The sequence below is a fragment of the Coregonus lavaretus genome (genome assembly GCF_964263955.1).
Source record: "Coregonus lavaretus genome assembly, contig: HAP1_SCAFFOLD_504, whole genome shotgun sequence".
In the NCBI taxonomy this organism is placed as follows: domain Eukaryota; kingdom Metazoa; phylum Chordata; class Actinopteri; order Salmoniformes; family Salmonidae; genus Coregonus; species Coregonus lavaretus.
The window spans coordinates 67494-89808 of record NW_028159303.1 but is presented as its reverse complement, the minus strand read 5'-3'; the positions used below and the strand labels follow the sequence as shown (position 1 = coordinate 89808).

General features: G+C 43.9%; 1 protein-coding gene across 1 annotated transcript in view; it reads right to left on the bottom strand.

Annotated features, from left to right (window-relative positions):
- LOC311123040 (chromatin-remodeling ATPase INO80-like) overlaps positions 1 to 22315 on the bottom strand; it is a 91611-nt gene that overhangs the window by 53866 nt on the left and 15430 nt on the right. Inside the window, exons 17-24 of the mRNA XM_084197328.1 lie at positions 19352 to 19436; positions 14507 to 14624; positions 13096 to 13181; positions 10099 to 10266; positions 5236 to 5369; positions 4391 to 4458; positions 3200 to 3293; positions 2357 to 2576 (exon numbers count right to left, since the gene is read on the bottom strand). Of these exons, the coding sequence (XP_084053454.1) occupies positions 2357 to 2576; positions 3200 to 3293; positions 4391 to 4458; positions 5236 to 5369; positions 10099 to 10266; positions 13096 to 13181; positions 14507 to 14624; positions 19352 to 19436 (973 nt within the window). The remainder of the gene's footprint in view (positions 1 to 2356; positions 2577 to 3199; positions 3294 to 4390; positions 4459 to 5235; positions 5370 to 10098; positions 10267 to 13095; positions 13182 to 14506; positions 14625 to 19351; positions 19437 to 22315) is intronic.

The window sequence follows — 22315 nt, the reverse complement described above, 5'->3', positions numbered from 1 at the left end:
CTGTCTGGGTCTCTCTAGGCGTGGCTGACTGTCTGGGTCTCTCTAGGCGTGGCTGACTGTCTGGGTCTCTCTAGGCGTGGCTGACTGTCTGGGTCTCTCTAGGATTGACTGAGTGGGATCAGAATCCTCTTAGCTCTGTCAGTCAAGAAAGATTCAGATACTTGTAAGAGCCTGGATGCAAATCTGGTTCTGCTTCAGTCAGCAAGTCAATATTTATGTGGCTAGATTCATTATTTGGCAAGGCTAGGCAGTGATGTGGCTAGAGTCATTATTTGGCAAGGCTAGGCAGTGATGTGGCTAGAGTCATTATTTGGCAAGGCTAGGCAGTGATGTGGCTAGAGTCATTATTTGGCAAGGCTAGGCAGTGATGTGGCTAGAGTCATTATTTGGCAAGGCTAGGCAGTGATGTGGCTAGAGTCATTATTTGGCAAGGCTAGGCAGTGATGTGGCTAGAGTCATTATTTGGCAAGGCTAGGCAGTGATGTGGCTAGAGTTTTTGAGAGACCAAACCCAGGCTAGTGAGAGTTAGGCCACAGAGAGAGACTACAAAGTATGGATCTGAGCTATATAGACACTGAGTCTATATACTGAGACGTGGTCCTCTGTAGCTCAGCTGGTAGAGCACGGCGCTTGTAACGCCAAGGTAGTGGGTTCGATCCCCGGGACCACCCATACACAAAAATGTATGCACGCATGACTGTAAGTCGCTTTGGATAAAAGCGTCTGCTAAATGGCATATTATTATTATATTATGAGTCATGAAACCACCTGGAAACCAGTTGACTGTTTGCAGTTTTGCATTGTGTAGAAAAAAAATGCTAACACTCTTGGTGAGAGTCGGATCACAAAGTTTATAGCAGTTCTCCAGGTGTCTGTAGCTCAGTTGGTAGAGCATGGCGCTTGCAACGCCAGGGTTGTGGGTTCGTTTCCCACGGGGGCCAGTATGAAAAATGTATTCACTCACTAACTGTAAGTCGCTCTGGATAAGAGCATCTGCTAAATGACTTAAATCTCAAATCTAGATCTCTCTCTCTGGATCAATACCTTCCTTGCTCTAGAGAAGACATTCCAGAGGAGAAACCTAAGAGGGTGAACATATGTCTGCTACTGTTTGAATTAGCCTGGGGAAGGTAGGATGAGACTGAGGTTGTTAGCGAAGACCGGGGGAAGCTAGAGGAAGCAACATTCTGCTTCAAGCTCTCTCCTCTTGTTCTTTAGGTGCAGAATGTGGACCAGCTTAAACAGGCCCTTGGTATCACGTTCCAGAGAAAAGGGAGCTTGAGAGAAGACTGGAGGCTGACTGGCAGAAAGTAGAGAGGGAGAGAGGGAGGACTGGAGGCTGACTGGCAGAAAGTAGAGAGGGAGAGAGGGAGGACTGGAGGCTGACTGGCAGAAAGTAGAGAGGGAGGACTGGAGGCTGACTGGCAGAAAGTAGAGAGGGAGAGAGGGAGGACTGGAGGCTGACTGGCAGAAAGTAGAGAGGGAGAGGGAGAGAGGGAGGACTGGAGGCTGACTGGCAGAAAGTAGAGAGGGAGAGAGGGAGGACTGGAGGCTGACTGGCAGAAAGTAGAGAGGGAGGACTGGAGGCTGACTGGCAGAAAGTAGAGAGGGAGGACTGGAGGCTGACTGGCAGAAAGTAGAGAGGGAGAGAGGGAGGACTGGAGGCTGACTGGCAGAAAGTAGAGAGGGAGAGAGGGAGGACTGGAGGCTGACTGGCAGAAAGTAGAGAGCGAGAGAGGGAGAGAGGGAGGACTGGAGGCTGACTGGCAGAAAGTGGAGAGGGAGAGAGGGAGGACTGGAGGCTGACTGGCAGAAAGTAGAGAGGAAGAGAGGGAGGACTGGAGGCTGACTGGCAGAAAGTAGAGAGGGAGAGAGGGAGGACTGGAGGCTGACTGGCAGAAAGTAGAGAGGGAGGACTGGAGGCTGACTGGCAGAAAGTAGAGAGGGAGGACTGGAGGCTGACTGGCAGAAAGTAGAGAGGGAGAGAGGGAGGACTGGAGGCTGACTGGCAGAAAGTAGAGAGGGAGAGAGGGAGGACTGGAGGCTGACTGGCAGAAAGTAGAGAGGGAGAGAGGGAGGACTGGAGGCTGACTGGCAGAAAGTAGAGAGGGAGAGAGGGAGGACTGGAGGCTGACTGGCAGAAAGTAGAGAGGGAGAGAGGGAGGACTGGAGGCTGACTGGCAGAAAGTAGAGAGGGAGAGAGGGAGGACTGGAGGCTGACTGGCAGAAAGTAGAGAGGAAGAGAGGGAGGACTGGAGGCTGACTGGCAGAAAGTAGAGAGGGAGGATTGGAGGCTGACTGGCAGAAAGTAGAGAGGGAGAGAGGGAGGACTGGAGGCTGAGTGTGTGTGTCTCACCTGTAGCACTGTGCTGGTGTGTGTGTTGGGGAAAGCAGTAGGTCGGTCCAGCCAGAGGATCAGACCCCTCCGAGAGAGACATTGACTCCTGGGCCTCCCGCTCCCATCTTCCTCTCCTCCTCCTATCCTCCCTCCATTCCCCTCTCCATCTTCCAGGCCCCACATGCGTCTCTGGTGGAGCCGATATGCTTCCTTCAGGGACAGAAAAAGAGCTAACCACCTGGAAGAGGAGAGAAGACAGAGGACAGAGGGGAGAAAGAGGAGAGAGGAGAGAGGAGAGAAAGAGGAGGGAGGAGAGAGAGAGGAGAGAAAGAGGAGAGGGAGGAGAGAAAGAGGAGAGGGAGGAGAGAAAGAGGAGAGAGGGGAGAGAGGAGAGGGAGGAGAGAGGAGAGAAGAATGAGGAGAGGGAGGAGAGAGGAGAGAAGACAGAGGACAGAGGAGAGAAAGAGGAGAGGGAGGAGAGAGGAGGGAGAGGAGAGAGGAGGGAGAGGAGAGAGGAGGGAGAGGAGAGAAAGAGGAGAGAGGGGAGAGAGGAGGGAGAGGAGAGAGGAGGGAGAGGAGAGAAAGAGGAGAGAGGGGAGAGAGGAGAGAGAGGAGAGAGGAGAGAGGAGGGAGAGGAGAGAAAGAGGAGAGAGGGGAGAGAGGAGAGAGAGGAGAGAGGAGAGAAGAAAGTGTGATTAAGACAACTCAAAGCAAAGTTCCAAATCATAATCTAGATGGTAATTAGCTTTATAGCTAACTCTAGAACTGTTAACATTTGTGTGAACATTGAGATGTTGATCAATATGCACAGACCCTGTTGACTAACTGGTAGTCAAGCTCTAGTGTCCCATGGACACCTACCTGACCACAGTGCCTTGCAGCATGACGTTGGACATCTCGGCTGGCGATACATTGATGAAACGCAGGAAGGAGAAACAACTTCCTTCATGATCACCTTGAGGAGAGGAGGAAAGTCTTATTAACATAGACATCAGACAAGGAGAGAGAGGGGTAACTAAACATTAGACAAGGAGGCAGAGAGGGCTAACTAAACATTAGACAAGGAGAGAGAGAGGGCTAACTAAACATTAGACAAGGAGGCAGAGGACTAACTCTAAACATTAGACAAGGAGGCAGAGGACTAACTCTAAACATTAGACAAGGAGACAGAGGGCTAACTAAACATTAGACAAGGAGGCAGAGGGCTAACTCTAAACATTAGACAAGGAGGCAGAGGGCTAACTAAACATTAGACAAGGAGAGAGAGGGGTAACTAAACATTAGACAAGGAGACAGAGGGCTAACTCTAAACATTAGACAAGGAGACAGAGAGGGCTAACTCTAAACATTAGACAAGGAGGCAGAGGACTAACTCTAAACATTAGACAAGGAGGCAGAGGACTAACTCTAAACATTAGACAAGGAGGCAGAGGACTAACTCTAAACATTAGACAAGGAGACAGAGGGCTAACTCTAAACATTAGACAAGGAGGCAGAGGGCTAACTCTAAACATTAGACAAGGAGGCAGAGAGGGCTAACTCTAAACATTAGACAAGGAGGCAGAAAGGGCTAACTCTAAACATTAGACAAGGAGGCAGAGGGCTAACTCTAAACATTAGACAAGGAGACAGAGAGGGATAACTCTAAACATTAGACAAGGAGGCAGAGGGCTAATTCTAAACATTAGACAAGGAGGCAGAGGGCTAACTCTAAACATTAGACAAGGAGACAGAGAGGGATAACTCTAAACATTAGACAAGGAGGCAGAGGGCTAATTCTAAACATTAGACAAGGAGGCAGAGGGCTAACTCTAAACATTAGACAAGGAGGCAGAGGGCTAACTAAACATTAGACAAGGAGGCAGAGGGCTAACTCTAAACATTAGACAAGGAGGCAGAGGGCTAACTCTAAACATTAGACAAGGAGGCAGAGGGCTAATTCTAAACATTAGACAAGGAGGCAGAGGGCTAACTCTAAACACAAGTCTAAGAATCTTCGTCTTTCTCCTTTCCTTCCTCTGTACTGAAGTGAAAGAATGAAGGGTCACTTACCTTTCCTGTGGAAGAGGGACTGCTGGATGTGATCAGGAGAGAAGGGAGACAGTAGAACCTGGAGCAGCCTGAGAGAGAGAGAGAGAGAGAGAGAGAGAGAGACCATTGTAAATACAAACACAATTGTAATGTTTATATATTTTCCCTTTTGTACTTTAACTATTTGCACATTGTTACAACACTGTATTTAAGCATAATATGACATTGGAAATGTCTTTATTATTTTGGAACTTCTGAGTGTAATGTTTACTGTTTATTTCACTTTTGATTACTATCTACTTCACTTGCTTTGGCAATGTTAACATATGTTTCCCATGCCAATAAAGCCCTTAAATTGAAATTGAAATGAGAAAGAGAGAGAGAGAGAGAGAGAGAGAGAGAGAGAGAGAGAGAGAGAGAGAGAGAGAGACAGAGAGAGAAAGAGAGAGAGAGAGAGAGAGATAGAGAAAGAGAGAGAAAGAGAGAGAAAGTGAGAGAGAGAGAGTGAGAGAGAGAGAAAGAGAGAAAGTGAGAGAGAGAGAGTGAGAGAGTGAGAGAGAGAGAAAGAGAGAAAGAGAGAGAGAGAGAGAGAGAGAGAGAGAGAGAGAGAGAGAGAGAGAGAGAGAGAGAGAGAGAGAGAGAGAGAGAGAGAGAAAGTGAGAGAGAGAGAGAAAGTGAGAGAAAGTAAGAGAGAGAGAGAGAGAAAGTAAGAGAGAGAGAGAGAGAGAGAGAAAGAGAGAGAGAGAGAGAGAGAGAGCGCAAGAGAAGGTGGATTATATGAACGTGGCTGTCCGAGAATAACAAATAAAATCACTTAAATGATCTTATTGTCTTCTATATCATATTATTAAGAATGTGTTCCTCACTTGTTCCTGCTGTGTGTGTGTGTGGAGATGAGTCCGTTGCGGTAGAGGAACTTGGACATGACGTAGGGTCTCAGGGACATGTGGAAGGGAGAACGGGTCTCCTGGCGCTCAAACAGGTCCGGGTGGTTACACACCTCCAGGAAGAGAGAAAACACTGATCATACTGAACCACAAAGAGCAGGAAGAAGAAACCTTGAGAGGAGCCAGACTCTGGTTGGTCGGGTTTAGATAACAACAGGTCAGACAGGCAGTGCTGTATGTAGTTATCCTTATAGGGCCCTCAAATACAATCTTTCCACTTCTTCCTCTCTATTTAGACCTGGGACACCAGGTGGGTGTTCATTATCAGGTAGAACAGAAAACCAGCAGTACTATTGATCTAGCAGAGTAAGATTTGAATACCCATGTTACAGGGTATATAATATCTAAATAATGTTCAACTACTACTTACCTCATTACTGTTATAATACTGTGAGCCAATCAGCATTCAGGGCTAGAACCACCCAGTTTATAATACTAGTTACATCATTACTGTTATAGTACTGTCAGCCAATCAGCATTCAGGGCTAGAACCACCCAGTTTATAATACTAGTTACATCATTACTGTTATAGTACTGTCAGCCAATCAGCATTCAGGGCTAGAACCACCCAGTTTATAATACTAGTTACATCATTACTGTTATAGTACTGTCAGCCAATCAGCATTCAGGGCTAGAACCACCCAGTTTATAATACTAGTTACATCATTACTGTTATAGTACTGTCAGCCAATCAGCATTCAGGGCTAGAACCACCCAGTTTATAATACTAGTTACATCATTACTGTTATAGTACTGTCAGCCAATCAGCATTCAGGGCTAGAACCACCCAGTTTATAATACTAGTTACATCATTACTGTTATAGTACTGTCAGCCAATCAGCATTCAGGGCTAGAACCACCCAGTTTATAATACTAGTTACATCATTACTGTTATAGTACTGTCAGCCAATCAGCATTCAGGGCTAGAACCACCCAGTTTATAATACTAGTTACATCATTACTGTTATAGTACTGTCAGCCAATCAGCATTCAGGGCTAGAACCACCCAGTTTATAATACTAGTTACATCATTACTGTTATAGTACTGTCAGCCAATCAGCATTCAGGGCTAGAACCACCCAGTTTATAATACTAGTTACATCATTACTGTTATAGTAATTACTAGGGATGTGATGATACCAGTATAGCCATATTGTTTCCATGGCAAAGATGAAAACTCGAAGCAGACCAAACGCTTTGGTCCTTTAAAACCTGCTGTATGTAACATACAGTGCATTCGGAAAGTATTCAGACCCCTTCTCTTTTTCCACATTTTGTTACGTTACAGCCTTATTCTAAAATTGATTAAAATAAAAAAAATTCCTCATCAATCTACACACAATACCCCATAATGACAAAGCAAAATACGTTTTTTTAGAAATGCTTGCTAATGTATTAAAAATAAGTATACATAAGTATTCAGACCCTTTCCTCAGCACTTAGTTGAAGTACCTTTGGCAGCGATTACAGCCTCGAGTCTTCTTGGGTATGACGCTACAAGCTTGGCACACCTGTATTTGGGGAGTTGCTCTGCAGATCCTCTCAAGCTCTGTCAGGTTGGATGGGGAGCGTTGCTGCACAGCTATTTTCAGGACTCTCCAGAGATGTTTGATCGGGTTCAAGTCCGGGCTCTGGCTGGGCCACTCAAGGACATTCAGAGACTTGTCCCGAAGTCACTCCTGCGTTGTCTTGGCTGTGTGCTTAGGGTCGATGTCCTGTTGGAAGGTGAACCTTCGCCCCAGTCTGAGGTCCTGAGATCTCTGGAGCAGGTTTTCATCAAGGATCTCTCTGTACTTTGCTCCGTTCATCTTTCCCTCGATCCTGACTAGTCTCCTAGTCTGATGCTGCCACCACCATGCTTCACCATGTGGTCCTCTGTAGCTCAATTGGTAGAGCATGGCGCTTGTAACGCCAGAGTAGTGGGTTCGATCCCCGGGACCACCCATACGTAAAAATGTATGCGCACATGACTGTAAGTCGCTTTGGATAAAAGCGTCTGCTAAATGGCATATATTTATTTATTATATATTTATTCACTGTAGGGATGGTGCCAGGTTTCCCCTAGACTTGACACTTGGCATTCAGGCCAAAGAGTTCAATCTTGGTTTCATCAGACCAGAGAATCTTGTTTCTCATGGTCTGAGAGTCCTTTAAGTACCTTTTGGCAAACTCCAAGCGGGTTGTCATGTGCCTTTTACTGAGGAGTGGCTTCCGTCTGGCCACTCTACCATAAAGGCCTGATTGGTGGAGTGTTGCAGAGATGGTTGTCCTTCTGGAAGTTTCTTCCATCTCCACAGAGGAACTCTAGAGCTCTGTCAGAGTGACCATCGGGTTCTTGGTCACCTCCCTGACCAAGGCCCTTCTCCCCTGATTGCTCAGTTTGGCCGGGCGGCCAGCTCTAGGAAGAGTCTTGGTGGTTCCAAACTTCTTCCATTTAAGAATGATGGAGGCCACTGTGTTCTTGAGGACCTTCAATGATGCAGAAATGTTTTGGTACCCTTCCCGAGATCTGTGCCTCAACACAATCCTGTCTCGGAGCTCTACGGACAATTCCTTCGACATCATGGCTTGGTTTTTGTCTGACATGCACTGTCAACTGTGGAACCTTATATAGACGGGTGTGTGCCTTTCCAAATCATGTCCAATCAATTGAATTTACCAAAGGTGGACTCCAATCAAGTTGTAGAAACATCTCAAGGATGATCAAAGGAAACAGGATGCACCTGAGCTCAATTTCAAGTCTCTCAGCAAAGGGTCTGAATACTTATGTAAATAAGATATGTTTTTTAGTTGCAAAGATTTCTCAAAACCTGTTTTCCCTTTGTCATTATGGGTTATTGTGTGTCGATTTATGAGGATTTGTATTTATTTAATCCATTTTAGAATAAGGCTGTAACGTAACAAAATGTGGAAAAAGTCATGGGGTCTGAATACTTTCCGAATGCACTGTACGGTGTGCTATAGCTTGGAAAACAAATACAGTCATGGCCAAAATTGTTGGCACCCCTGAAATTTTTCCAGAAAATGAAGTATTTCTCACAGAAAAGTATTGAAATTACACATGTTTTGCTATGCACGTGTTTATTTCCTTTGTGTGTATTGGAATAACACAAAAAAAAACAGGAAAAAAGCAAATTTGACATAATTTCACACAAAACTCAAAAAATGGGCCGGACAAAATGATTGGCACCCTTAACTTAATATTTAGTTGCACACCATTTGGAAAAAATAACTGAAATCAGTCGCTTCCTATAACCATCAATAAGCTTCTTACACCTCTCACCCGGAATTTTGGACCACTCTTCTTTTGCAAACTGCTCCAGGTCTCTCATATTGGATGGGTGCCTTTTCCCAACAGCAATTTTAAGATCTCTCCACAGGTGTTCAATGGGATTAAGATCTGGACTCATTGCTGGCCACTTCAGAACTCTCCAGCGCTTTGTTGCCATCCATTTCTGGGTGCTTTTTGAAGTATGTTTGGGGTCATTGTCCTGCTGGAAGACCCATGATCTCGGACGCAAACCCAGCTTTCTGACACTGGGCCCTACATTGCGACCCAAAATCCTTTGGTAATCCTCAGATTTCATGATGCCTTGCACACAGTCAAGGCACCCAGTGCCAGAGGCAGCAAAACAACCCCAAAACATCTTTGAACCTCCACCATATTTGACTGTAGGTACTGTGTTCTTTTCTTTGAAGGCTTCATTACATTTTCGGTAAACAGTAGAACGATGTGCTTTACCAAAAAGCTCTATCTTGGTCTCATCTGTCCATAAGACGTTCTCCCAGAAGGAATTTGGCTTACTCATGTACATTTTGGCAAACTGTAGTCTTGCTTTTTTATGTCTCTGTGTCAGCAGTGGGGTCCTCCTGGGTCTCCTGCCATAGCGTTTCATTTCATTCAAATTTCGACGTATAGTTCGCGCTGACACTGATGCACCCTGAGCCTGCAGGACAGCTTGAATTTCTTTGGAACTTGTTTGGGGCTGCTTATCCACCATCCGGACTATCCTGCGTTGCAACCTTTCATCAATTTTTCTCTTCCGTCCACGTCCAGGGAGATTAGCTACAGTGCCATGGGTTGCAAACTTCTTGATCATGTTGCGCACTGTGGACAAAGGAACATCTAGATCTCTGGAGATGGACTTGTAACCTTGAGATTGTTGATATTTTTCCACAATTTTGGTTCTCAAGTCCTCAGACAGTTCTCTTTTCCTCTTTCTGTTCTCCATGCTTAGTGTGGCACACACAGAAACACAATGCAAAGACTGAGTCAACTTCTCTCCTTTTTATCTGCTTTCAGGTGTGATTTATAGATTGCCCATACCTGTTACTTGCCCCAGGTGAGTTTAAAGGAGCATCACATGCTTGGAACAAACTTATTTATCCACAATTTTGAAAGGGTGCCAATAACTTTGTCCGGCCCATTTTTTTAGTTTTGTGTGAAATTATGTCAAATTTGCTTTTTTCCTGTTTTTTTTGTGTTATTCCAATACACACAAAGGAAATAAACATGTGCATAGCAAAACATGTGTAATTTCAATACTTTTCTGTGAGAAATACTTCATTTTCTGGAAAAATTTCAGGGGTGCCAACAATTTTGGCCATGACTGTACATGTGACCCTTGATGACAACATAATGATGTTTGTTTTCCAACATTAGTGCTGTTTTCCTGAAGGAGTTAAATCTGCTTCGTGTTTTGTTTCCTTGCCTCCTTGCCTAATGAGTTTGGTGATACTGGGATCGTCCCCTAGTACTTACTAACACTATATCATTGGTACCTTTCTGAACTGCATGACCAGGTTCATAAGGGATGAGGTAGTGTTGTGAGCCTGTTGCGATGAACCCATAGAAGACTGGAGAAGGTCCTCAATGGAGATCTTGTTCCTCAGAGCTCTGTAGAGCAGCCTCTGTCTGCACGTCAACTGGCAGTATGTTAGGATCTCAATCTGTCAGAGAGGACATGGTTAGATACAGAAGCAGTATGTTAAGATCTCAATCTGTCAGAGAGGACATGGTTAGATACAGAAGCAGTATGTTAGGATCTCAATCTGTCAGAGAGGACATGGTTAGATACAGAAGCAGTATGTTAGGATCTCAATCTGTCAGAGAGGACATAGTTAGATACAGAAGCAGTATGTTAGGATCTCAATCTGTCAGAGAGGACATGGTTAGATACAGAAGCAGTATGTTAGGATCTCAATCTGTCAGAGAGGACATAGTTAGATACAGAAGCAGTATGTTAGGATCTCAATCTGTCAGAGAGGACATAGTTAGATACAGAAGCAGTATGTTAGGATCTCAATCTGTCAGAGAGGACATGGTTAGATACAGAAGCAGTATGTTAGGATCTCAATCTGTCAGAGAGGACATAGTTAGATACAGAAGCAGTATGTTAGGATCTCAATCTGTCAGAGAGGACATAGTTAGATACAGAAGCAGTATGTTAGGATCTCAATCTGTCAGAAAGGACATAGTTAGATACAGAAGCAGTATGTTAGGATCTCAATCTGTCAGAGAGGACATGGTTAGATACAGAAGCAGTATGTTAGGATCTCAATCTGTCAGAGAGGACATAGTTAGATACAGAAGCAGTATGTTAGGATCTCAATCTGTCAGAGAGGACATGGTTAGATACAGAAGCAGTATGTTAGGATCTCAATCTGTCAGAGAGGACATAGTTAGATACAGAAGCAGTATGTTAGGATCTCAATCTGTCAGAGAGGACATAGTTAGATACAGAAGCAGTATGTTAGGATCTCAATCTGTCAGAGAGGACATAGTTAGATACAGAAACACAGAACTATCTACAGTGGGGAAAAAAAGTATTTAGTCAGCCACCAATTGTGCAAGTTCTCCCACTTAAAAAGATGAGAGAGGCCTGTAATTTTCATCATAGGTACACGTCAACTATGACAGACAAAATGAGAAAAGAAAATCCAGAAAATCACATTGTAGGATTTTTTATGAATTTATTTGCAAATTATGGTGGAAAATAAGTATTTGGTCAATAACAAAAGTTTGTCAATACTTTGTTATATACCCTTTGTTGGCAATGACACAGGTCAAACGTTTTCTGTAAGTCTTCACAGGGTTTTCACACACTGTTGCTGGTATTTTGGCCCATTCCTCCATGCAGATCTCCTCTAGAGCAGTGATGTTTTGGGGCTGTCGCTGGGCAACACAGACTTTCAACTCCCTCCAAAGATTTTCTATGGGGTTGAGATCTGGAGACTGGCTAGGCCACTCCAGGACCTTGAAATGCTTCTTACGAAGCCACTCCTTCATTGCCCAGGCGGTGTGTTTGGGATCATTGTCATGCTGAAAGACCCAGCCACGTTTCATCTTCAATGCCCTTGCTGATGGAAGGAGGTTTTCACTCAAAATCTCACGATACATGGCCCCATTCATTCTTTCCTTTACACGGATCAGTCGTCCTGCCCCAAAGCATGATGTTTCCACCCCCATGCTTCACAGTAGGTATGGTGTTCTTTGGATGCAACTCAACATTCTTTGTCCAAACACGACGAGTTGAGTTTTTACCAAAAAGTTCTATTTTCTGACCATATGACATTCTCCCAATCCTCTCCTGGATCATCCAAATGCACTCAAGCAAACTTCAGACGGGCCTGGACATGTACTGGCTTAAGCAGGGGGACACGTCTGGCACTGCAGGATTTGAGTCCCTGGCGGCGTAGTGTGTTACTGATGGTAGGCTTTGTTACTTTGGTCCCAGCTCTCTGCAGGTCATTCACTAGGTCCCTCCGTGTGGTTCTGGGATTTTTGCTCACCGTTCTTGTGATCATTTTGACCCCACGGGGTGAGATCTTACGTGGAGCCCCAGATCGAGGGAGATTATCAGTGGTCTTGTATGTCTTCCATTTCCTAATAATTGCTCCCACAGTTGATTTCTTCAAACCAAGCTGCTTACCTATTGCAGATTCAGTCTTCCCAGCCTGGTGCAGGTCTACAATTTTGTTTCAGGTGTCCTTTGACAGCTCTTTGATCTTGGCCATAGTGGAGTTTGGAGTGTGACTGTTTGAGGTTGTGGACAGGTGTCTTTTATACTGATAACAAGTTCAAACAGGTCCCATTAATACAGGTAACGAGTGGAGGACAGAGGAGCCTCTTAAAGAAGAAGTTACAGGTCTGTGAGAGCCAGAAATCTTGCTTGTTTGTAGGTGACCAAATACTTATTTTCCACCATAATTTGCAAATAAAATCATAAAAAATCCTACAATGTGATTTTCTGGATTTTTTTTTTTCAATTTGTCTGTCATAGTTGACGTGTACCTATGATGAAAATTACAGGCCTCTCTCATCTTTTTAAGTGGGAGAACTTGCACAATTGGTGGCTGACTAAATACTTTTTTCCCCCACTGTATCAGAGGAAGAGAGGGAGAGGTGAAATACAGATACTTGTTAAAACGATCTGGGAACATCTGGCAGCTGCTAGTCTAGGTATGGAAGGAGGAACGGAGGGAGAGGGAGTGGGAGAGAGGCTAGAGAGAGAGCGAGACGGAAAGTGAGGGGCTGGAGAGAGTGGGGGCGAGGGAAAGTGAGAGGGAAGGCTGGAGAGAGAGTGGGGGGAGAGGACAGCGAAAGAGACAGTTGTGGGTGCGAAGTGACCTCTGGGTAGAGGACTAGGGTGATGAAAGCAGAGACGCCTCCCTGAGGGAATAAATAAATAATGTAGAATATTGAGGCACAGACAGATACAGCCTCTGAGGATGATTGGACGGGACCTCTAAAGTGTGTGTGATTGGTCAGTCAGTCACCTTGTCAGAGAGCTCGTTCTCTACGTCCTTCTTGATCCTCCTCAACATGAAGGGTTTCAGGATCATATGGAGCCTGGACAGCTGGTCTAAACAACAACAACAACAACAAACAGTCAGCTGGTCTAAACAACAACAACAACAACAACAACCAGTCAGCTGGTCTAAACAACAACAACAACAACAAACAGTCAGCTGGTCTAAACAACAACAAACACAGTCAGCTGGTCTAAACAACAACAAACACAGTCAGCTGGTCTAAACAACAACAACAACAAACACAGTCAGCTGGTCTAAACAACAACAACAAACAGTCAGCTGGTCTAAACAACAACAACAACAAACAGTCAGTTGGTCTAAACAACAACAAACACAGTCAGCTGGTCTAAACAACAACAACAACAAACAGTCAGCTGGTCTAAACAACAACAAACACAGTCAGCTGGTCTAAACAACAACAACAAACAGTCAGCTGGTCTAAACAACAACAACAACAAACAGTCAGCTGGTCTAAACAACAACAACAACAAACAGTCAGCTGGTCTAAACAACAACAAACACAGTCAGCTGGTCTAAACAACAACAACAACAAACAGTCAGCTGGTCTAAACAACAACAAACAGTCAGCTGGTCTAAACAACAACAAACACAGTCAGCTGGTCTAAACAACAACAACAACAAACAGTCAGCTGGTCTAAACAACAACAAACAGTCAGCTGGTCTAAACAACAACAAACAGTCAGCTGGTCTAAACAACAACAACAACAAACAGTCAGCTGGTCTAAACAACAACAAACACAGTCAGCTGGTCTAAACAACAACAAACACAGTCAGCTGGTCTAAACAACAACAAACACAGTCAGCTGGTCTAAACAACAACAAACAGTCAGCTGGTCTAAACAACAACAAACAGTCAGCTGGTCTAAACAACAACAAACAGTCAGCTGGTCTAAACAACAACAAACAGTCAGCTGGTCTAAACAACAACAAACAGTCAGCTGGTCTAAACAACAACAAACAGTCAGCTGGTCTAAACAACAACAAACAGTCAGCTGGTCTAAACAACAACAAACACAGTCAGCTGGTCTAAACAACAACAACAACAAACAGTCAGCTGGTCTAAACAACAACAAACAGTCAGCTGGTCTAAACAACAACAAACAGTCAGCTGGTCTAAACAACAACAACAACAAACAGTCAGCTGGTCTAAACAACAAACACGTTCAGCTGGTCTAAACAACATGTAAACATTCATCTGGTCTAAACAACAACAAATGGTCAGCTACAAATCAATCAATCACTTTATAAGACAGACAGGGACACTTGGCTAAATGATTAGAGTACTTCTAAAGTAGATATTAAAAAGACAAAAAGTCTGAAACAATCTCAGAATAAGGTTGTGTACTGTACTCACTCTCGTCGATGGCAGACTTGTTCTCTGCATGGCTCTCGATGTCTTTAGAGAACCACTCGTTGAACTCTTCATGAGAGTCAAACAACGTAGGCATGATGAAATGGAGAAGGGCCCACAACTGAGAGAAGAAATAATAACTGTCAGCATCTCTACAGTACCAGACAGACAGACAGACAGACAGACAGACAGAGACAGACAGAGAGAACCAGAGAGAGAGATAGAAAGAGAAACAGAGAAAGAGGACAGAGATAAATAAATAGAGAGAGAGAGAGAGCCATTCAGTGCCTTCAGAAAGTATTCACACCCCTTGACTATTTTTCCACATTTTGTTGTTACAGCCTGAATTTAAAATGTATTAAATTGAGATTTTGTGTCACTGTCCTAGACACAACACCCCATAATGTCAAAGTGGAATTATGTTTTTAGAAATTTGATCAATAAAAAATTAAAAACTGAAATGTCTTGAGTCAATAAGTATTCAATATATTTGTTTTGGCAAGCCTAAATACAGTGAGGGAAAAAAGTATTTGATCCCCTGCTGATTTTGTACGTTTGCCCACTGACAAAGAAATGATTGGTCTATAATTTTAAATGGTAGGTTTATTTGAACAGTGAGAGATAGAATAACAACAACAAAAAATCCAGAAAAACGCATGTCAAAAATGTTATACATTTATTTGCATTTTAATGAGGGAAATAAGTATTTGACCCCCTCTCAATCAGAAAGATTTCTGGCTCCCAGGTGTCTTTTATGCAGGTAACGAGCTGAGATTAGGAGCACACTCTTAAAGGGAGTGCTCCTAATCTCAGTTTGTTACCTGTATAAAAGACACCTGTCCACAGAAGCAATCAATCAATCAGATTCCAAACTCTCCACCATGGCCAAGACCAAAGAGCTCTCCAAGGATGTCAGGGACAAGATTGTAGACCTACACAAGGCTGGAATGGGCTACAAGACCATCGCCAAGCAGCTTGGTGAGAAGGTGACAACAGTTGGTGTGATTATTCGCAAATGGAAGAAACACAAAATAACTGTCAATCTCCCTCGGCCTGGGATTCCATGCAAGATCTCACCTCGTGGAGTTGCAATGAACATGAGAACGGTGAAGAATTAGCCCAGAACTACACGGGAGGATCTTGTCAATGATCTCAAGGCAGCTGGGACCATAGTCACCAAGAAAACAATTGGTAACACACTACGCCGTGAAGGACTGAAATCGTGCAGCGCCCGCAAGGTCCCCCTGCTCAAGAAAGCACATATACAGGCCCATCTGAAGTTTGCCAATGAACATCTGAATGATTCAGAGGAGAACTGGGTGAAAGTGTTGTGGTCAGATGAGACCAAAATCGAGCTCTTTGGCATCAACTCAACTTGCCGTGTTTGGAGGAGGAGGAATGCTGCCTATGACCCCAAGAACACCATCCCCAACGTCAAACATGGAGGTGGAAACATTATGCTTTCGGGGTGTTTTTCTGCTAAGGGGACAGGACAACTTCACCGCATCAAAGGGACGATGGACGGGGCCATGTACCATCAAATTTTGGGTGAGAACCTCCTTCCTTCAGCCAGGGCATTGAAAATGGGTCGTGATGGGTATTCCAGCATGACAATGACCCAAAACACACGGCCAAGGCAACAAAGGAGTGGCTCAAGAAGAAGCACATTAAGGTCCTGGAGTGGCCTAGCCAGTCTCCAGACCTTAATCCCATAGAAAATCTGTGGAGGGAGCTGAAGGTTCGAGTTGCCAAACGTCAGCCTCGAAACCTTAATGACTTGGAGAAGATCTGCAAAGAGGAGTGGGACAAAATCCCTCCTGAGATGTGTGCAAACCTGGTGGCCAACTACAAGAAACGTCTGACCTCTGTGATTGCCAACAAGGGTTTTGCCACCAAGTACTAAGTCATGTTTTGCAGAGGGGTCAAATACTTATTTCCCTCATTAAAAATGTAAATCAATTTATAACACTTTTGACATGCGTTTTTCTGGATTTTTTTGTTGTTATTCTGTCTCTCACTGTTCAAATAAACCTACCATTAAAATTATAGACTGATCATGTCTTTGTCAGTGGGCAAACGTACAAAATCAGCAGGGGATCAAATACTTTTTTCCCTCACTGTAAGTTCAGGAGTAAAAATGTGCTTAAAAAGTCACACGTTTCATGGACTCACTCTTTGTGCAATAATAGTGTTTAACATGATTTTTTCATGACTACCTCATCTCTTTACCCCACACATACAATTATCTGTAAGGTCCCTCAGTCGAGCAGTGAATTTCAAACAGATTAAACTAAAAAGACCTGGGAGGTTTTCCAATGCTTCGCAAAGAAGGGCACCTATTGGTAGATGGGTTAAAAAAAAGCTAACATTGAATATCCCTTTGAGCATTGCGAAGTCCTTCCTAACTCAATTGCCAGAGAGGAAGGAAATCGCTCAGGGATTTCACCATGAGGCCAATGGTGACTTTAAAACAATTCTTAATGGCTGTGATAGGAGAAAACTGAGGAAGGATCAACTACGTTGTAGTTACTCCACAATACTAACCTAAATGACAAAACGAAAAGTAAGCCTGTACAGAATAAAAAAATTAAAAATCATGCATCATGTTTGCAATAAGGCACTACAGTAAAACTGTAAAAAAAATGTGTCAAAGTAATTAACTTTATGTCCTGAATACAAACAATTATGTTTGGGGCAAATCCAACACAACACATCATTGAGTACCACTCTTTATATTTTCATGCATGGTGGTGGCTGCATCATGTTATGGGTATGCTTGTCGTCAGCAAGGACTAGGGAGTAAAAAATTAAAATTTAAAAAATTTAAAAAAATGACTAGAGGTAAGAATACAGGCAAAGTCCAAGAGGAAAACCTGGTTCAGTCTCCTTTCCAACAGACACTGGGAGATAAATGCACCTTTCAGCAGGACAATAACCTAAAACACAAAGCCAAATATACACTGGAGTTGCTTACCATGATGACATTGAATGTTCCCGAATGGCCTAGTTACAGTTTTGACTTAGATTTACTTGAAAAACTATGGCAAAACTTGAAAATGGTTGCCTAGCAATGATCAACAACCAACTTGACAGAGCTCTAATAATTTTTCTAAGAATAATGTGCAAATATTGTACAATCCAGGTGTGTAAAGCTCTTAGAGACTTACCCAGAAAGACTCACAGCCGTAATCGCTGACCAAGGTGATTCTAACATGCATTTACTTAGGGGTTTGAATACTTATGTAAATTAAATAAATTAGCAAAGACGTTGTCATTATGGCGTATTGAGTGTAGATGGGTGAGAAAAAAAATCTATTTAATCCATTTTGAATTCAGGCTGGAACACAGCAAAATGTGGAATAAGTCAAGGGGTATGAATACTTTCTGAAGGCACTATGCAGTACATACAGACAGGCTGAGAAAGAGATATAGAGAGGGAGAAAACAATAAGATAAGTACTTGACACATTGGAAAGAATTAACAAAAAAACAGAGCAAACTAGAATGCTATTTGGAATACTTGACCACTGTGACTGACCCAAACTTAAGGAAAGCTTTGACTATGTACAGACTCAGTGAGCATAGCCTTGCTATTGAGAAAGGCTGCCGTAGGCAGACCTGGCTCTCAAGAGAAGACAGGCTATGTGCACACTGCCCACAAAATGAGGTGGAAACTGAGCTGCACTTCCTAACCTCCTGCCAAATGTATGACCATATTAGAGACACATATTTCCTTCAGATTACACAGACCCACAAAGAATTTGAAAAAAAAATCCAATTTTGATAAACTCCCATATCTATTGGGTGAAATATCACAGCAGCAAGATGTGTGAAAAGAAGTGGGCACCCAGTGAAGAACAAACACCATTGTAAATACAACGGGACGGCAGGTAGCTTAGTGGTTAAGAGCGTTGTGCCAGTAACCGAAAGGTCGCTGGTTCTAATCCCCAAGCCGACTAGGTGAAAAATCTGTTGATGTGCCCTTGAGCAAGGCACTTAACCCTAATTGCTCCTGTAAGTCGCTCTGTATAAGAGCGTCTGCTAAATGACTAAAATGTAAATGTGACCTATATTTATTTTCCAGAGAGAGAAAGAGACAGAGAGACGGAGAGGGAGAGACAGACAAAGAGAGAGAGAGACAGACAAAGAGAGAAAGAGACAGACAAAGAGAGAGACAGACAGAGAGAAACAGACAGAGAGAGACAGACAAAGAGAGAGAAACAGACAGAGAGAGAGAAACAGACAGAGAGAGAGAGAGAGAGACAGACACAGACAGAGAGAGAGACAGACAAAGAGAGAGAGAAACAGACAGAGAGAGAAACAGAGAGAGAGAGAAACAGACAGAGAGAGAGAGAGAAACAGACAGAGAGAGAGAAACAGACAGAGAGAGAGAGAGAGAGAGAGAGAGAGAGAGAGACAGACAGAGAGAAACAGACAGAGAGAGAGACAGACAAAGATAGAGAGAAACAGACAGAGAGAGAGAGAAACAGACAGAGAGAGAGAGAGAAACAGACAGAGAGAGAGAGAAACAGACGGAGAGAGAGAGAGAGAGAGAGAAACAGACAGAGAGAGAGAAACAGACAGAGAGAGAGACAAAGAGAGAGACAGACAGAGAGAGAGACAGACAAAGATAGAGAGAAACAGACAGAGAGAGAGAGAAACAGACAGAGAGAGAGAGAAACAGACAGAGAGAGAGAGAAACAGACGGAGAGAGAGAGAGAGAGAGAGAGAGAGAGAGAAACAGACAGAGAGAGAGAGAGAAACAGACAGAGAGAGAGAAACAGACAGAGAGAGAGAGAAACAGACAGAGAGAGAGACAGACAAAGAGAGAGACAGAATGACCTCTGACCTCTGCCATGGTGTTCTGTATAGGTGTTCCAGTGAGCAGCAGTCTGTTTCTACACTGGAACTGCAGCAGGATCTTCCATCGAACACTGTCAACACAGAGACATCCAAACTTAATGGACTACATGATGTATTCAAACACCATACAAACATTATACATCATTATTGAAACACTTGATGGGGTATCATTTGAGACACAACTGAAAGAACTTCTCCAGCTGGTGCTGCTCTTCAGTGCTTGGGCCTCGTCCAGAACCGTGTACACTCACTGGACCCTCTGAACTGAGATGGCGCTGCAGAGATCGATAGCTGCCGTCTTAAGAGCTCCTGACCAATTCTGCTATTTGGTGGGGGACGGGGGTTTATACACTGATCGCATCATTTCCTGTGACCGACAACCGCGTCTGGACATTAGAAACGCGATCACTAACCTGGTTTTGGATGAAGATTTGTACTTCGACGAGTCGACAGCTGTGGATGTACTGTTCACCTCGGACCAGGAAGAGGAAGAGACGTCTCAAGAGGCAAACGAGCAGTAACTGTCTCTACCATCCGTTCTATTGGCCAACGTACAGTCACTAAGACAACAAACTGGACGTTCTATTGGCCAACGTACAGTCACTAAGACAACAAACTGGACGTTCTATTGGCCAACGTACAATCACTAAGACAACAAACTGGACGTTCTATTGGCCAACGTACAGTCACTAAGACAACAAACTGGACGTTCTATTGGCCAACGTACAGTCACTAAGACAACAAACTGGACGTTCTATTGGCCAACGTACAATCACTAAGACAACAAACTGGACGTTCTATTGGCCAACGTACAGTCACTAAGACAACAAACTGGACGTTCTATTGGCCAACGTACAATCACTAAGACAACAAACTGGACGTTCTATTGGCCAACGTACAGTCACTAAGACAACAAACTGGACGTTCTATTGGCCAACGTACAATCACTAAGACAACAAACTGGACGTTCTATTGGCCAACGTACAATCACTAAGACAACAAACTGGACGTTCTATTGGCCAACGTACAGTCACTAAGAGAACAAACTGGACGTTCTATTGGCCAACGTACAGTCACTAAGAGAACAAACTGGACGTTCTATTGGCCAACGTACAATCACTAAGACAACAAACTGGACGTTCTATTGGCCAACGTACAATCACTAAGACAACAAACTGGACGTTCTATTGGCCAACGTACAATCACTAAGACAACAAACTGGACGTTCTATTGGCCAACGTACAATCACTAAGACAACAAACTGGACGTTCTATTGGCCAACGTACAGTCACTAAGACAACAAACTGGACGTTCTATTGGCCAACGTACAGTCACTAAGAGAACAAACTGGACGTTCTATTGGCCAACGTACAATCACTAAGAGAACAAACTGGACGTTCTATTGGCCAACGTACAGTCACTAAGAGAACAAACTGGACGTTCTATTGGCCAACGTACAGTCACTAAGAGAACAAACTGGACGTTCTATTGGCCAACGTACAGTCACTAAGACAACAAACTGGACGTTCTATTGGCCAACGTACAGTCACTAAGAGAACAAACTGGACGTTCTATTGGCCAACGTACAGTCACTAAGAGAACAAACTGGACATTCTATTGGCCAACGTACAATCACTAAGACAACAAACTGGACAAGCTCCGTTCCAGACTATCCCATCAACAGGACCTGAAGAACTTTAATATCCTATGTTTCTCGGAGTCATGGCTGAACAAGGACAATATGCATCTAGCTGCTTTTTCTATGTCGTCAAGACCGAATGGCAGCTTTGGGTAAGGTTAAGGAGTGGTTAAGGAGGGAGGTGTCTCTCATTGTCAACAACAGCTGGTTAAGGAGGGAGGTGTCTCTCTCTGTCAACAACAGCTGGTTAAGGAGGGAGGTGTCTCTCTCTGTCAACAACAGCTGGTTAAGGAGGGAGGTGTCTCTCTCTGTCAACAACAGCTGGTTAAGGAGGGAGGTGTCTCTCTCTGTCAACAACAGCTGGTTAAGGAGGGAGGTGTCTCTCTCTGTCAACAACAGCTGGTTAAGGAGGGAGGTGTCTCTCTCTGTCAACAACAGCTGGTTAAGGAGGGAGGTGTCTCTCTCTGTCAACAACAGCTGGTTAAGGAGGGAGGTGTCTCTCTGTCAACAACAGCTGGTTAAGGAGGGAGGTGTCTCTCTGTCAACAACAGCTGGTTAAGGAGGGAGGTGTCTCTCTGTCAACAACAGCTGGTTAAGGAGGGAGGTGTCTCTCTCTGTCAACAACAGCTGGTGCGCATCTCTAATGTTAAGGAAATCTCTAGGTTTTGCTCGCCTGTGTTAGAATACCTCATGATAAATTGCAGCATACAATTTACCAAGAGAGTTTATCATCTATATTTTTCATAGCTGTCTATTTACTAGGGTTTGGCGGTATCCAGATTTTCATAGCGTCATACCGTTTCTGTACCATACCGGGGTAATACGGTATTACTGGAAGCCGACTATTTACCACCACAAACCGATGCTGGCACTAAGACCGCACTCAACCAGCTGTACAGGGCCATTAGCAACTGAAATTTGTCTTACCTCATTTTTCCCAGCATGTCACCTGTGCAACTAGAAACTCCCCTTCACTCCACACACTCACCTTTACGCCACACAGAGACACTCACAAAGCTCTCCCCCGCCCTCCATTTGGCAAATCTGACCATAACTCTATCCTCCTGACTCGTGCTTACAAGCAAAAAACTCAAACAAGAAGTACCAGTGACATGCTCAATGCTGAAGTGGTCCGATGAAGCGGATGCTAAGCTACAGGACTGTTTCGCTAGCACAGGCTGGAATATATTCCGGATTCATCCGATAACATTGAGGGGTTTCCCCACATCAGTCACCGGATTCATTAATAAGTGCATCCCAACCAGAAGCCATGGATTACAGGCAACATCCACGTTGAGCTAAAGGCTAGAG